Source organism: Miniopterus schreibersii, assembly GCF_964146895.1.
Source record: "Miniopterus schreibersii genome assembly, chromosome: 14".
NCBI lineage: Eukaryota > Metazoa > Chordata > Mammalia > Chiroptera > Miniopteridae > Miniopterus > Miniopterus schreibersii.
The window spans coordinates 6,410,627-6,426,064 of record NC_138114.1 but is presented as its reverse complement, the minus strand read 5'-3'; the positions used below and the strand labels follow the sequence as shown (position 1 = coordinate 6,426,064).

Genomic DNA, 15,438 nt, shown 5'->3' with positions numbered 1-15,438 from the left:
ACAAGTTATCTTTTTTATAGATAGTTGCATTTGGTTTGCTAGTATTTTGTTTAGGGTTTTTGCATTTATGATCATGAGGACATTGACTTGTGATTTTTTTTTTCCTTAAAAGTCTCCATCCCAGGTTTCAGTATTGTTTCACTTTACCCTAAACTTAGTGTAATAAGAACAGTGACAGACCTGCCCAGCTGTGCTATTGTCTCTCCTGATATGAGCACTGGCTGGGCTCAGCAGGGCCATTGTGCTGCTTTGCCCGGGGTCTCATGAGGTCGCAGTCAGGCGGTGGCTGGAGCTGGTACATAGGAGATGGAGTCACTTCTGTCTGGTGCCTTGGCAGGGATGGTGGGAGGCTGGGAGCTCTCTCCCTCCCCACTGCAAGCCTATGGGGAGGGATTGGGTGGTGGTTGGGCTCCAAGAGTAAAAGCAGAAGGTGCCAGGCCTTCTTAAGGCCCACACTCAGAACTATGTTGCTCCTGCTGCATTCACAGAGCCAGCCCAGACTCAAGTGGAGGGGACTGCACAAGGGTGTGAATACTGGGAGGGTGGTCCATTGAAGGCCCTCTTTGGAAACTAACTGGCACAGGTATCAAGGATACTCTGGCTTCATGACATGAGTCGGGGTACCTCCTAATCCTGACTATAAGCACTTGCAGGGAACTGGCAATACCTGACTCACCTCTAGATCCTCCCAAGTCACTCACCTCTGCTCTTAACACAGAATTTGGTGCAGAGTGAAAGGGAGTAGGATTTGGCTAAAGGAGGAAAGAAGGTCATGCTGCTCTAGGCCTGGGAGACTCCAGTCTACGACCCTGGCCCTGTACCACTGGCCACCTGCTGGACCCCAGAAACTACTGGGACCTCCTGTTCTTAACAGTGCCCATTGAGAACCCCACTTTGCCAGACTCTGAACCACAAGCTGAGCATCTGGTGATAAATTAGACACATCCCTATTCTAAGGGGCTTACAGGCTGGGGATGGGCTTGGAGAGACAAGTAGGCCAACAAAGAATTCCGTCTCATGTGACATAGTCACCTGCTCTCACAGAGGCCAACAAGGACACACAAACTGTAGGGGAGGCCCAGAGGACAGAGGGACTCTTTCTCTGTAGGAATGAGGAAGGCTTTCCAGAGAAGATGCTTCAGTTGGGCTTGAAGGAAGTGCAGGACTTGTCCAGTGGACATGGGCACTACAAGAAGAGAGAACAGCATGAGTAAAGGCACTGAGGCTGGCAGGGCTGGTATGTTAAAGGAAGGTTGGAGGGAGCTATGGTCCTGGGAGAGGAAGATGGTGTGGCCTCGAGGTGAGCCCAGGCTCTGGAGTTAGACCAGCCATGGCCCATGTCTTCCTCTTGTTATGGATTCAACTTAAGGCAGACCCCAGTCTCCTCATCTGTGAAATGAGGATCATGATGACCATCCCCGGTCGTGCCTGTGGCTGTTAGGGTGTGTGTCTGGGCCTGCACATCCAGGTTTCCAGTAGGTGTTGGCGATTGTTGGGATTGTGATGATGAGGGCTGGAGCTCACTAAGGATCTGGTTAGGTATGGGGTTACAAGGAAAGTGGTTGGGTCAGCTCGAATTCCCTCCATGCCTGGCTGATGTGAGGAAGACTGGGGTGGAGACTAAAGAGCCATAAGAAATCTCTGTGATAAGTATGGTACTACTGCTTTTGCAGGATTCAGTGGGGGAAACTGAGGTCCAGAGAAGGGACTAGGACTGCCCAGGGTCACACAGTAAATCTGTCAGAGGTAAGACAAGTCAGGGACCCAGGTGTCCCACCTTCTAGCCCCCATACCCTGTATTGATCCTGTTCCTTTTACAGGTACCTGCTGTCATTCTTTGGCTTTGAAAACTGCAACTCACTTTCCAGAAGCCATTTCCTATGGGTGCTGATGGGTTTGCCCTTCCTGTTAATCAATGGGGTCCTGAAGTGCAGGAGCTGAGCAGAGGTTCCTGGCCTGTGCCCAGAGGCAGTGGGAGAAGCCGCCTGCCCATCCAGAGTTCTGGCTGCTGCTGGGAGGAGTGGGGCAGTGCTCATTGGCACTGGACTGCCTAGGACGCGTGTCCCTGCTGCTTCTCTGGCTGTGCCAGGATCCTTGGGTCTGGGTACTATCATTATTTGTTTGCCCCTTCAGAGACATCCAAGCTGAAATGGGAGCCTGGTGCTGGCCCCGAGACTTTGTCACAGCAAAAGGAATAGCTGGTGAGCCCAGTCCTGTTGAGGAGCATTTGCTGAGCAAATGAGCAGATGTCTGGACAGTGGATGTACTGTGACACCTGGAATAGAGACAGGGCTGGGCTTTAGATCAATTCCACCAGAACAGCCTGCCAAATGAACCTGGGGGCTTTGGCATTAAGCAGATTGGATAACTTTGTAAGAGCTACTATTTTCCTTACTGTGGGGTACTGAGGGAGCTTAGAGTCTGGGAAAGGGCAACTTTGAGGCAGTAAAATATGCCAACTGAGTCAGGAAAGATATACTCTCCCTCCCTTTCTCTTTCCCCAAATATACAAGTGTTTTTTTTGCACTAAATGGGACATTTTAGTTCTGGGATTAAGAGTGTGGGGTGAGGATGGGCAAAGGGCACTTATAGCAAGTTTGGGACAAAACTTGAAGTGGGGACAAAAATAAACAACTCATGGAGAAAGGCAATAAAAACCATCCAAGAGATAAGAGAAAGCACTTCAGGGGTTCCATGGTAGAAGACATCTGGATGTGAATTTGACCTTGTTGTGGTTTGATTATTGGTAAGCACACACAGCCACAGCATCTAAAATTCTATGCTTAAATATCGTAGGCAATTGTATCAACACTCCATTCAAATGCTCGTGGACTACAAATAATTGGTATTTTGACTCACAAAATACGTTTATTTATTTGTTTTACTATAAAGCAAAAAGTGAGTTATAGAATTTGTGTGAAAAATCTCATAAACACACATACTGGTTTCCTTGTTCAATTCTGTTACCTGAGTCTGGACGTTCAACTAGAGTCGGTGTGCGGGAGCCCGGCCTGTGACCGGGATAGCAGCCCACGCGCCCGTGATGAGAACGTGCCGTCGGCAGAGACGAGACAGAACTAACTTAATTTTTTTCTGTCAGTCTCTGTAGTAGATCAATTAAACTGCCAAGGAGATCAAATACTTCAGACTGTATTTATTACATTAAGTATTTATGTTCGAGCCAAGCCTTTAATGCATGATGTCATATAGGAACGTAGGCTGATTAGATCAATTCAGCAGAATTTGCTGAGTTAATGGAAATCTAATTGTGTGTTTTAATTCAGTGTCCAGGAGGTATTATGTTCTCCAAACAAAATGATTCTCAGGCTGTATTTAGTGGCTGGATGGTTGTCTCTCAGACTTTGGTGGTGGCACCTTGGAAGGGTGGATGGAAGAAGGTGTGGCCTTGTGGAGGCGTCACCAGCTGGTGGGCTGGTGGCATCCTGACTTTGAACCCCAGGGGATGGAAAACGGACCGAATGTTGCTGGTGGGTTTCCATGGTGAGTAGCAACAGCTCCAGGGTAGGTGGAGGCCGCTGGCCGTCAAGAGGCTCGGCTGGCTGCTGAGACCATCTTTACTCCTTAGCGGCTTCAGGGGGACTCTGCTCTCAGGGAGAGCATCTATTCCCATCACCCGAATGAAAGAGGGGCAGTCGCCAGTCCCAGAAAGGACACTATATGAGAGTAATATCTGGTTAGTTTAGAAAGAGTGGAAAATACAATAAAACACAAGGAAAAATATCACTCCTAACCTAGTGCTCAGAATCAGCCACTATGAATATTTGGTATTGGTACATTTGTTTTCTTCCTATTTTTCTTTAATAAATTTATGTATTTTATATCTTATTTGAAAATTCTAAAATTTTAAATTAAAAAGTTGAAATTTATAAATCTTTTCTATTTCTAAATAAGTTTATATTGTATATATACACCTATGATCTCATATGGATATGGTACATGGCTATATATACACATGTATACACACATGTACCAAAAGGGGATCATATTGACTTACTGCTATTTAACCTGTTTGTTTGTTTGTTTGTTTTTAAATATATCTTTATTGATTTCAGAGAGAGGAAGGGAGAGGGAGAGAGATAGAAACATCAATGATGAGAGAGTCTTTGATCGGCTGCCTCCGGCACGCCCTGGACTGGGCATCGAGCCGGCAACCCGGCCATGTGCCCTGACCGGGAATCGAACTCCGATCGCCTGGATCCTAGGTCAATGCTAAACCTGCTATTAAATTTAATATTTTATTATTATATTTTTCATGGACTAAATATCCCCCTATAATGTAATACTGTCGTAGCTCTAGTGTGGGTGACTATAACTTGGCTGTTAGGTTACTCTCAGTTTTTGGTTGCTATGTGCCACTCTGGGATGACTTCCTTTGTAGCTAATTTAATTTTTAGCCCATTTATGATTATAGCTTTTTGATTGCTTAAAAAAGGAGGGGGAATACTATAGCCCCAAATCTGGAAATCTAGTAATTAAAAGATGAAACTTTTAAAGTTTGTTTGGCTTACCCATCAAAATTCTATTGACAGAATAAATTATTGTCCTTTCGGGTCAGATAGGAGAGGCTTCACCCAGGACCCAGAGCAGCGAGGGAAGAGGGTGGGCTGTGCCAGCGCAGGGGGCAGGGCAGCCCCGGGCCGCCCACAGGGGGTCCTCCGGGGAGGGCTCAGAACAGACTGAGGTCTTCAGCTGATCGCTGAAACAAATTGGTGCTGGAACAAGCTGTGAATTGTGACCTAGACTTGCCCTTTAATTTGCATGAGGTTATGGAAATAATAATTGTTTGAGGACTTAGTAACAGGTGCTTTGTAGGGTTTCTCTCAGGTGAGGAGCCCAAGCTTGGGAGGACCGAGAGAAGCCCATGACTTTGAGCGCTGGAGCCGGCAGCCAAAGTCCAAAGCTCGCGTCCTTCCTCCTCAGCTTTTGGGCCCTAGAGATGGCGCTTGTTTCATAAGGTTTTGATAACGATGACTTGGTTTGGGGGTTGGCGTTTCTAAGGTGTCTTGTCACCTCCCTGATGTAATACAAAAGGAGCGCCGAGCCTCTCCTGGGCTGGTTCAGCGTCGCCCGTCTCTGGCAGCTGTGGGCAGGGTGGTCTCAAGGCCCTTCCAAACACTGCCTCTTGTGACAGTTCCTGCTGTTGCCAGCGATGACTTCAGGCCGTCCTGAGGTGCACTGTTTGCCTGCCCTCTACCGAACGGCCCCGGGTTACTATGTATTTTGAGTGTCTTGGCTGTCTCATGAATTTTTGTCTCTCTTCTCAATGTTGCCCATCGGTGTGTCTGCCTTGGCAGCCACGCTACTCTCTAGTTTGTGGCAGTCTCGTCAATCAGGCGACTGATGTTGGAAGTGCACTTGGAAGAACCTTTAAGCTCTTGCTGAGGCCTTGAGTTGCTTTTCATGGGCAAAGTCGATGTGTTTTGGGGTCTGTGTTTTCACTTGATAACTGTTTGTTCATCTGCTGCCCTGGGTACCACAGAGGACAAAGCTTTGCTCTGTGACTCTGGGTTTCAGTGGTGACCAGGCCGATGAAGTTGTCTGGGCAGGAGACGCATCTGGTGATGCTACTGGTACCCTGAAGTTATGGAGAAAATGAGTGAGTTTAGTAAAGATCCTATTTGTGGAAATAATTTTTTTCTTTGTTAAAAAATGATTTTAGGAGTTAAGAGAGATGCTGGTCGTTGGACACTTTATATTTGATTGCAATCATTGAAATTCTGAAAACACGTTAAAGTTGGAAGAAAAACTCAGCTTTGTAATTCACATGGCATTCTAAAACTGCTCCTTTTTTGTTGAAAGGGATTTAAAAACTTGTCCACTGTAACCCATACTGTGCACAGTTTCTCTACAGCATCCTGTCAAGGGGCCTTCGGGGTGATATGACCAGAACCATCACTCCCAGAGAGAGTTCACTGCATATGAATGGCACACTGATGGTAAAGAAAAGGAAACCCCTTTACTCCCAGGTCCGTCCATTGCTTCTATTCTACCCTCCACACTTAGAGAGGTAGTCGGAAGTGGTTACCTCATATCCATTGTGCCTCGGGGTTGACTCAGCTAAATTGTCCCGGTTCTTTCACTTTTCACCCCTCCCTCCCTCCCTCCCTCCCTCCCTCCCTCCCTCCCTCCCTCCCTCCCTCCCTCCCCCTCTCTCCTTCTAGTCTGATGGTCTGACCATGACAGAGGGGAGAAGGCCTTTATCTTCCCTTTTCCTACAGGTTCTGCCTCTGTGAAGGCCACTCACAACCATATGGTGTCACAGTGAGCTTACTGTGAAGTCATATTGACCACATGCTCTACTGCTGAGCACATTCCCCTCTGTACAGTTGGATTCTTGGGTACAGATCACAGACTTTACGGTTTTCCTTGATACATATTGCATTAGATTTGTCTCCTTGTTTCCTTGATCTTGTCTGTTGTACAGATCACCTCTCTCGGTCTTGCCCTATCTACATTCTGGATCTGCACATCTTCAGTGTTCCCATCCAGGTAAGAGCAGGGCAAAGAGAAGGAGACTCCCACTGGTTCATTTTCAGCATTCTTCCATGGGACTGTTCACCTATAAGCATCTACCCCTGTGGTGGAAACTTGAACTACTGTTCAGAATTGGGGTATAGATGAGGAAAGGGGGTGACACCTGTGAGGGGCTGTATGCCAAAGAATTTTGTTGGCCTGGGTGCGTCTCTCAAGGTTTGCTGCCCTGTTGTGGAAGCGCCCACCCAACAGATCCCATGCAGAGCCTTGGGACAGAAGCTGCATTCCATGGATGCCTATAAACCCTGCGATGCTCCCTTAGCCAAAGATATGCAGGTGGGGTGAGTGGAGGGGTCAGCCACAGAGGTGAGGTGTGTGCTGCTGGGACAGAGGATGTTAAAGGTTCTCACCTGCTAGAAGAGCCAAAAAGGAGCCTTGGCCAGCCTGGGGTGTTCCTCATCTTTCTGATAACCCTGACATGGATTCTCGGCTCAGGTTTAAGAATTTATTTTATTTTAGTTTTAGCTGCAGTAAAATACATATAAGATAAAGTTTACCATCTTAACCAGTTCTAAGAGTGCAGTTCAAAAGTCTTAACTACATTCCTATTGCTGGGCAACCATCACCACCATCCATTTCCAGAACTTTGTCATCTTCTCAAAAGGAAACTCTGTCCCTATGATACAGCAGCTCCCATTGCCCCTCTGCCCCCACTCCCCACAACCATCATTCTACTTGCTGTCCCTATGAATCTGCTTACTCCAGGCAGCATCTGTAGGTGGAATTCTACCTAATTTGTCTTTTCAAACTGGCTTAGTTCATTTAGCGCAATGTTCTTGAGGGTCATCTGTGTTGCAGCAGGGATAAGATTTCCTTTTTTTTTTTAAAGGCCTAATAATAGTCCATTGTATGTGTGGTCCTTACAATTTTAACCACAGTCTTCCACAGTTGTTGGGTTCCTCTTGTCCTCAGTTTCCCCATCTGTTTAGTGTGGGGGATGAACTAGATGATGGGCACAGACTCTTCTCTCTCCCACAGCCTCAGATCTGTGAGTGAATTTATTTCTCTTATCCCTGAATCTGGGTTTTGCAGACCAGTGGTGTCATTATGGTGGCTTTTGTGGTGTTTGACCTAACAGGTGTAGGCTGTGGACTCAGGAGAGGGAGTCTCCGTCTTCTCCACGTGGTACTTTTTCATCCTGCATAGTCATTGAGTCTGGCATAGTCATTGAGGTGGCATAGTCATTGAATCTCAGACCATTTAACTCCCCCTTTGATGCTTACATTGGAGCAAGGCCTTGCTGGGGGCAAGAGTCAGCCTCAGGCAAGTTGAGCAGCTCCTCCTGGCCTGAGCCTGACAGCCCACAGCCCCAGGCAAGCTCCACTGTGACCTCAGCACCTATGCTGCTCAGGCTCCCAGCTCCCTGCAGACACTCCTCATATGTGCTGATGGGGTTTAATTCCAGTCTTCCTTCTTTTGAACATTCATTTAAAATTAAAGATGTGATTTTGAGTTTAATTAAAAGAAGTTCACATTCATTGTAGGAAAATGAGAAAAATTTGACACAGACACAGAGAAGATAATCTTCAGTATAGTCAAACCTTGGTTCTCAAATGTCTCCCATCTCAACCAAGTTGTTCATGGAAAAAATGTCTCGGTTATCAAATCTGACAACCCTTTCATGCTGATACATCAGCATGACAAAAAGCATCTCTCAGGCCACAAACAAAGGAGAAAGTGAGCAAGTATGAGTTAGTTTACTGCTAAACCTCCAGTTAACATCTCAGGAAACTGTGCTGTGAATAATTTTGTGTTTTTTTGGTCTTTGTTTTGTTGCTGGTGAAATGGACGATTAGCACAATTTTAAAACACAAAGAGGCCCACAAGGTGTTGATGTTGCTAAGGGTGTGAAGGTGCTGGGAGTGGGGGGGAAACAACAATCACAGGCAACTGAAGAGGTAGAAACACTGCTGCTGATTTGGGAAAGGAAAAGCAGTTAGCCGGTGACAGCATTCGGGAGGCAGTGACATGTGAAAAAGTGAAAATGCTGCATCTGACCTCCTGAAAGACACCCCGGAATGAGGGCTGGAAGGGATTCTTTTAAGGCTAGTAGGGGGTGGTTCGATAAATTTAAGAAAAGAAATGTTTGTACAGATTAAACAGTGCGTTAGAAGTGTACTGTATATAAGAAAGATTAAAACGGAATCATTTGGGGGTCTGGAACAAGTTAATTCAATTTACATTATTTCTAATGGGAAAAAATGATTTGGTTTTCAAACACATTTCTTGAACAGCCTTCCAAAATGAATTAAGTTCAAGAACTGAGGTTCTACTGTATTCCTACTGCCGAGCTGGCTCACTTTCTTCGTATTTTGGTGTCTCCACATGTGCGCTCCCTGTGGGAGGGACACTTGGAGGGAAGGCAGCCTCCCCTGTGGGGTGGCCCCCTGGGCTCATGGCACAGGGGACCAGCAAAGACTGCAGCCACCTGCGGAGTCATGCCAGGTGTCATGTGTCCGTGCCTGGTGTCATGTGTCTGTGTCTGTGTGAGAGTCACTAGGAGAAGTGGGACAGTCAGGACTTGGGACTGACCCAGTGCAATTCTTTGTTTCCATCCCTGGAAATGTCACCAAGCTGAGGCCTGCCAGGGGTGTGGTATTATGGGCGAGCTCTCAGAATCCCCTTTGTAAACTTGGTGTTTGCTGTTTGTCTCCTCTCACCTTGGTATCTGCTGCCTGCTGTATCGGCCCTTTGGTCAAAATGGAGGCAGGACGTGACTGCTGCCTCTTGACCTCCTGTTACACTGCCCGAGAAGGGAAAGGCCGTCGGGAGGTTCTGGTCCTGCCTCTGCAATGAACTGTGCAAACTTGGGCAGTTATCGAAGCCTCAGCTGCCTTAGCTAGAGAGTGGGGCCGAGTAATGCCCACCCCTTCTGGTGGCCAGAATGGTGAGGTGAGGCAACGGTGGGTGTTGGTGAAGGTGAGCCTCCTTTTGCCTGAGCATGAGTGGAAAGGAAGAGAAAGGTGCCCCGATGTGCTTGAGGCTGGAGGGGAGAGGAAGGAGCCTGGCCCTGGCACAGGGAACCTGTCCTGAGAAAGGTGGGTGGGAATGATCAGTTGCTGCCTCCAGAAGGCCATCCCACCGGTGGGCCCTGGGCCAGGCACCCTCCCTGCCCTCCTCCCTCCTTCCACAAATCCTTCCCTGGGGCCCGGCCTGTTGCAGGCACTGTGCAGGGTGTTGGGACAGGTATCGAATGAGACAGAAAGGTACTTGCCCCTTTAGGAGCCTACTGTCTTGGGCTGTGTGTGGGAAACAGCACGCAAGCCCACAAACAGTTGGCAATCCACTTACCCTGAAGCCAGGGCTGCAGAGATGGCGCAGGGCCTAAAGGAGCCCAGCTAGGGAGCCCTGAGGAGGCGGGAGGCAGGGCTGGGGAGAGCTTTCTAAGGCGCAGGGAGGGTCTCTCTGGTCTCAGGCAGCCCCGGAAGGAGGGCCCATGTCCCAGGGGACTGTCCTCTTCTGAGACAGGGACACAGCGGTTAAGGAGCAGGCCCTTGGCCTGCTGTGAGGTGTGGCTTTGCCACTTACTATGGAACCTCAGCCGCCTCATCTGCAAAAGGAGATCAAGGCAGAGGCTCCACCCTGACGCTGTTGGGAGGCTGAGGCACAGGGAGGTGGCAGGCGGCGTTGGCTCTGGTCCCCGCAGCTCCCAGGGAGAGCTCTGTTGCACTTGCATGTGGGCCTGGGGGGAGGCCTGGCCGGCGCCTGAGCGAGAAGAGGAGAGGGCGGGGGCACCTGTCACACAAGGTCTTGAAGGCCACAGCGAGGGATTTAGATGCATTCAACAAGTATGGATTTCGGTCCAAAACACTATTTGCAATGTTGCTTTTCCCCAAGTCAGTGAGTACTTCCAGAAAGAGCCAAGGGACAAGCAGAGCACGGAGGGAAGGGCTGCTTTGCTGCCTTCTCCCAGGTCTCAGGCCTCAGGGAGACACTGAATCCCAGTTGTCCTTGGCAGGGCCACGGTGGAACAGCTCACTGGATGGGATCTGGCCCCGCAGCCGGCCTAGGCTGGCTGGCTGGCAGAGACTGCTTCAGTTCACTCCTCTTGCTGGGACCACACCTACCATTTGACCAATTCAAGGGGCTCATGAAATCTCTCAGATTATGTCATGTTGGCAGCTGAGTCTACCTACCCTCTCTGGGCACAAGGTGTGTGTGACTCTGGCCTCCCCACCTGCTTGTGCTGGGCCCTTGGAGCCCATGGGTCTCCCTCAAGGACAGGGATGATGCCAGCACTGCTGAGCACTGCTCAGTTCTCCCCTTGGAACTCAGATGGCTATTAGAACCACAGGGTTACATGGCCAGACCCTCCATATTCCTCCTTCCCCCTGAAAAAAATCTTTCTCTCTGTTTGTGCCCATCTCAGAGATGGCCCCTCCATTCATTCAGATGCTCAGGCCCAAATCCAGGCATCATCTGTGACTATTCCATTTATTCCCTTCTTTTTTTTTAATTTTTAAATTTTATTTTTGTTTAAAATATTACAGATGTCCCTTTTTCTCCCCAATGACCCGTTCCACACCGTCCCATCCCCCTCCCCAGTTCCCACCATTGTCCCTGTCCTTGGGTTGTGCATATATGCATATAAATTCTTTGGTTACTCTCTCCCCCTCCACCCACCCACCCTCCTCCCTCCCTCTGACATTCGTCAGTCTGATCCATGCTTCCATGTCACTGAATCTATTCTCTTCATCAGTTTATCAAGTTCTTTAGATTCCACATATAAGCGAGATCATGTGATGTTTGTCTTTCTCTGCCTGGTTTATTTCACTTAAATAATATTCTCCAGGTCCATCCATACTGTCCCAAAGGGTACGAGATTCTTCTTCTTTACAGCTGCGTAGTACTCCATGGCGTAAATGTCCCACAGCTTTTTATCCACTCAGCTACTGCTGGGCACTTGGGCTGTTTCCAGATCTTAGCTACTGTAAACTGTGCTGCTATGAACATTGGGGTGCATATATCCTTTCTGATTAATGTTTCAGGATTCTTAGGATACATTCCTAGGAGTGGAATCACTGGGTCAAAAGGCCATTTTTAATTTTGAGGAACCTCCACACTATTTTCCATAGTGGCTGCCCCAGTCTGCATTCCCACCAGCAGTGCACTAGGTTCCCCTTTCCCCACACCCTCACCAGCACATGTGGTTTGTTGATTTGTTGATGGAGCCATTCTGACAGGTGTGAAGTGATACCTCATTGTGGTTTTAATTTGCATCTCTGATGATTAGCGACGTGGAGCATTTTCTCATGTGTCTCTTGGCCATCCGTATGTCCTCCTTGGAGAAGTGTCTATTTAAGTCCTTTGCCCATTTCTTAATTGGGTTGTTTGTCTTCCTCTTGCTGAGTGCTATGAGTTCTTTGTACACTTTGGAAATTAGCCCCTTATCAGATGCATCCTTGGCAAATATGTTTTCCCAGACAGTGGGGATTGTTTGTATTTTGAGCTGTTTTCTTTTGCTGTGCAGAAGCTTTTTAGTTTGATGTAATCCCATATGTTTATTTTTTCCTTTGTTTCTCTTGCCCTAGGAGATGTATCAGTGAAAATTCCACTAAGTGGGATGTCTGTGACTTTACTGCCTATGTCTTCTTCCAGCATTTTTATGGTTTCGTGACTTACATTTAAGTCTTTTACCCACTTTGAGTTTATTTTTGTGTATGGTGAATGTTGGTGGTCTAGTTTCATCCTTTTGCATTTATCTGCCCAAGTCTCCCAGCACCACTTATTGAAGAGACTGTCTTTACTCCATTGGATGCTCTTGCCTCCTGTGTCAAATATTAACTGACCATGATGGCGTGGGTCTATTTCTGGGGTCTCTGTTCTGTTCCATTGATCTATATGCCTGTTGTTGTACCAATACCAGGCCATTTTGACTACAATGGCTTTGTAATACAGTTTGAAATCCAGTAATGTGATCCCTCCCACTCTGTTCTTTTTTCTCAAGATGGCTGCAGCTATTCGGGGTCTTTTTTGGTTCCATATAAATTTTCGAAATGTTTGTTCTAGGTCTGTGAAATATGCTGTTGGTATTTTAATAGGAATTGCATTGGATTTATAAATTGCTTTGGGTAGTATGGACATTTTAATGATATTAATTCTTCCAATCCATGAGCATGGTATATTCTTCCACTTGTTTAATTACTCCCTTCTTGCAGTCCATGAGCAATCTGCGCAGGCTCTAACCTTCAACAAAAACCCAGGTCTGGTCACCTCTCACACCTCCCCTCCAGCCTACCTTGGGCCAAGCCCCTGTCAGCTGGGACTGCATTATTGCAGCTTCTCCAGCCCCTGTTGCAGGTCAGCTCATGGCTCTCTACTCAAACCCACTGAGGCTCCCCCTCACTGTGTCCTGCGTGGCCTGCAGGACAGTCTGGCCTTGGTGGCCCCTGACCACCCATCTGCAACTCCCCTCAGATGCAAGTCTCTGGCTTTAGTCACTCTGAAGATCCCTTGGCTCCCTGAACAGGTGACTTCTGTCCCCAGGTCTGTGCCATTGTTGCTGTCTCCCCCAGCTAGCGTGCTCTCTTGCACATCCACATGGCTCTCTTCGACTCTCGCACTCAGGTCTCTTCCAAGCACTGTGCTCCATTCCTGTATCCACAGCACTTTCCACCACCTGCCTTTGCATCAGAGACTTGACGTCTGTGGTTTCCCCACCCACCAGAATTGTGCTCCATGAGGCTGGGCTTTAGCTGCCTTCTTTCTGCTGATTAGTCACCTGGGCCAGATTCTTGTGGGACAGTTGCTGAATGACTGCATGGCCGAGGATGATCCATGAAGAGGGTGGCTCCTCGAGCCCAGCACAGCAGAGGGCCACCCTGTTCCTGTCCCTGTCTTTGGAGTGGGCCAGGAAGGGGGGGCTGGCAGACTGGGCTGGGCTATTGTTCTGGAGCCCCACCCCCACATGGGACCTGTGTTAAGTGCTAGCCAGACTGGTGTCTTCAGAGGCTCTCAACCCTCAGTCCACAGTGCCCTGAAGGCCTCACTTAATTTTTCAGGATGTTCTTGGGCCATAAGAAATATCCAATGGTCTGTTCATAAAATGGTTAGGCCCAAGCAACTCAATAAGTATTTATGTCCCAACAGCTTAGTAGCCATTGGAAGAATAATATTTATAAATTAAAAGAAAAATAATATTCTCCTGCTGGTGTGACTTAGTGGTTGAGCATCAACCTAGGATCCAGGAGATCGAGGTTCCATTACCGGTCAGAGCACATGCCCTGGTTGTGGGCTCGATCCCCAGCAGGGGGCGTGCAGGAAGGCAGTGGATCAATGACTCTCATTCATCATTGATGTTTCTGTCTCTCTCCCTCTCCTTTCCTGTCTCTGAAATCAATAAAGACATATTATAAAACAAAAAAGAAAAATAATATTTTTCTTTCATTTGTAAACAGCTACCATGACTTTCTAATGGGATGTGCCCAGTGGGCTTTGCATGGCTTCTGTGACCTTGGAGCCATATTGGAGGCCACCTCATTTTATGTTCCACGTGGATTTTTGTGTGGTACTTGCAAAACAGAGCTAATTTCAGCTTCACAAAAAATGTGATGTCCTTAAAGGAGTTCCGCTTGATCTTGAGTTAAGTCTGTGAGTTGCCTTTTAGCGGGCAGCCTGGATGGCCTCTGATGGATGTGGCTGGGTTTCCCCTGATCTTGAACATTTGAAATCTCACTGCAGCACCCTGTGAGTTCTTAGGGTGCTGTGGCACATAGTTTGGGGATTGTAGGATTATATCATTAGATCCTCATAATGATCCTGTGAGGTAGGTATCATTACATTTTACAGACGTGAAAGTTAAGGCTCAGAGAAGCCAAGATACTGGCCTAGGGCCACACAGGTGATTAGTGAGGGAACCAGGAGTGGTCGGGTCTCTGAGGCTCTGATAATCCTTTGGACTGTCAACCGGATCCCTTTGAGCTGTGCATCTTCGGGGCCCGGAACATTCGTTACCTCTCCCTTTAGAATCCAGACCCAAACAGTATCAATTAGCCCTTTGCTCCCACCCCAAGTCCTGGGAGACAGAACATGGACAGTGATGGCGGCCTGTTGTTTTTCCTCCTTCCAGGGGGCCCACTGTGCTCTTGCTGTGTCCCAGACCCCATGGGGCTCTCCTTCCTCCCTACCTACGGCTGCCAGAGTAACCGCACGGCCAGCGTGGCCGCCCTGCGCATGAAGGCTCGCGAGCACTCGGAGGCCGTCCTGCAGTCAGCCAACCTCCTGCCATCTACCAGCAGCAGCCCCAGCCCTGTGGGCAAGCCAGCGCCCCCGGACGGCAGCCAGGACAAGACCCTTTCTGCCAAGGAACAGAGCGAGGGCGAGAAGAGTGTATGAGGGGGTGCCCAGCCCGGCACCCTCCCCCACCCCGTTTCTCCCAGCCTCAGCCCCTTGGAAAACTCAGAAGAACCAGGAGAAGCCTCTGCCAGAGCCTCCTCTTGGACTCAGGAAGGGAGCAAGGTCCACAGCTCCCTTGCTGTCTGCAGAGTGCCCCTGACACCCTGCCGGCCGGCCTGTGTTGTCCTGGCTTCTTTGGTGATAGGCCCTGATGGTGTTGGTGGCAGCGGAGCCGACTGTGGTGAAACCTGCCGGGGTTCCTTCTGTGTCCAGAAGTCTGGGGGGAAGTAGAGTTGCTCGCTTGTCACCTTCCTGTCTGTTTCCTGGGTTGCCATTGAAGGTCTGGTCAACTCAGAGAACTGTGATGTGAGACACCGGGCCGAGTCTCATGCTGTGACCGGGGCTGCCCTTGTTCCATTAAGAAGCGGAAACTGGTGTGATTCCAGCCGCCTCGTGCTCCCCTCCACCGAGCCCAGCAGCCTGCCCTCCTTTCTCCTGAAACGTATTGGTTGTGGGCTTGGTTAGGTTAGAGGGTGGGGGAGGCTGATG

General features: G+C 48.6%; 1 protein-coding gene across 1 annotated transcript in view; it reads left to right on the top strand.

Annotated features, from left to right (window-relative positions):
• DRGX (dorsal root ganglia homeobox) overlaps positions 1 to 15,438 on the top strand; it is a gene marked incomplete at its 5' end in the record, with an annotated part of 29,678 nt that overhangs the window by 12,854 nt on the left and 1,386 nt on the right. Inside the window, one exon of the mRNA XM_081158582.1 lies at positions 14,624 to 15,438. This exon is cut by the window's right edge and continues 1,386 nt beyond it. Within this exon, the coding sequence (XP_081014708.1) occupies positions 14,624 to 14,889 (266 nt within the window). The 3' untranslated portion in view covers positions 14,890 to 15,438. The remainder of the gene's footprint in view (positions 1 to 14,623) is intronic.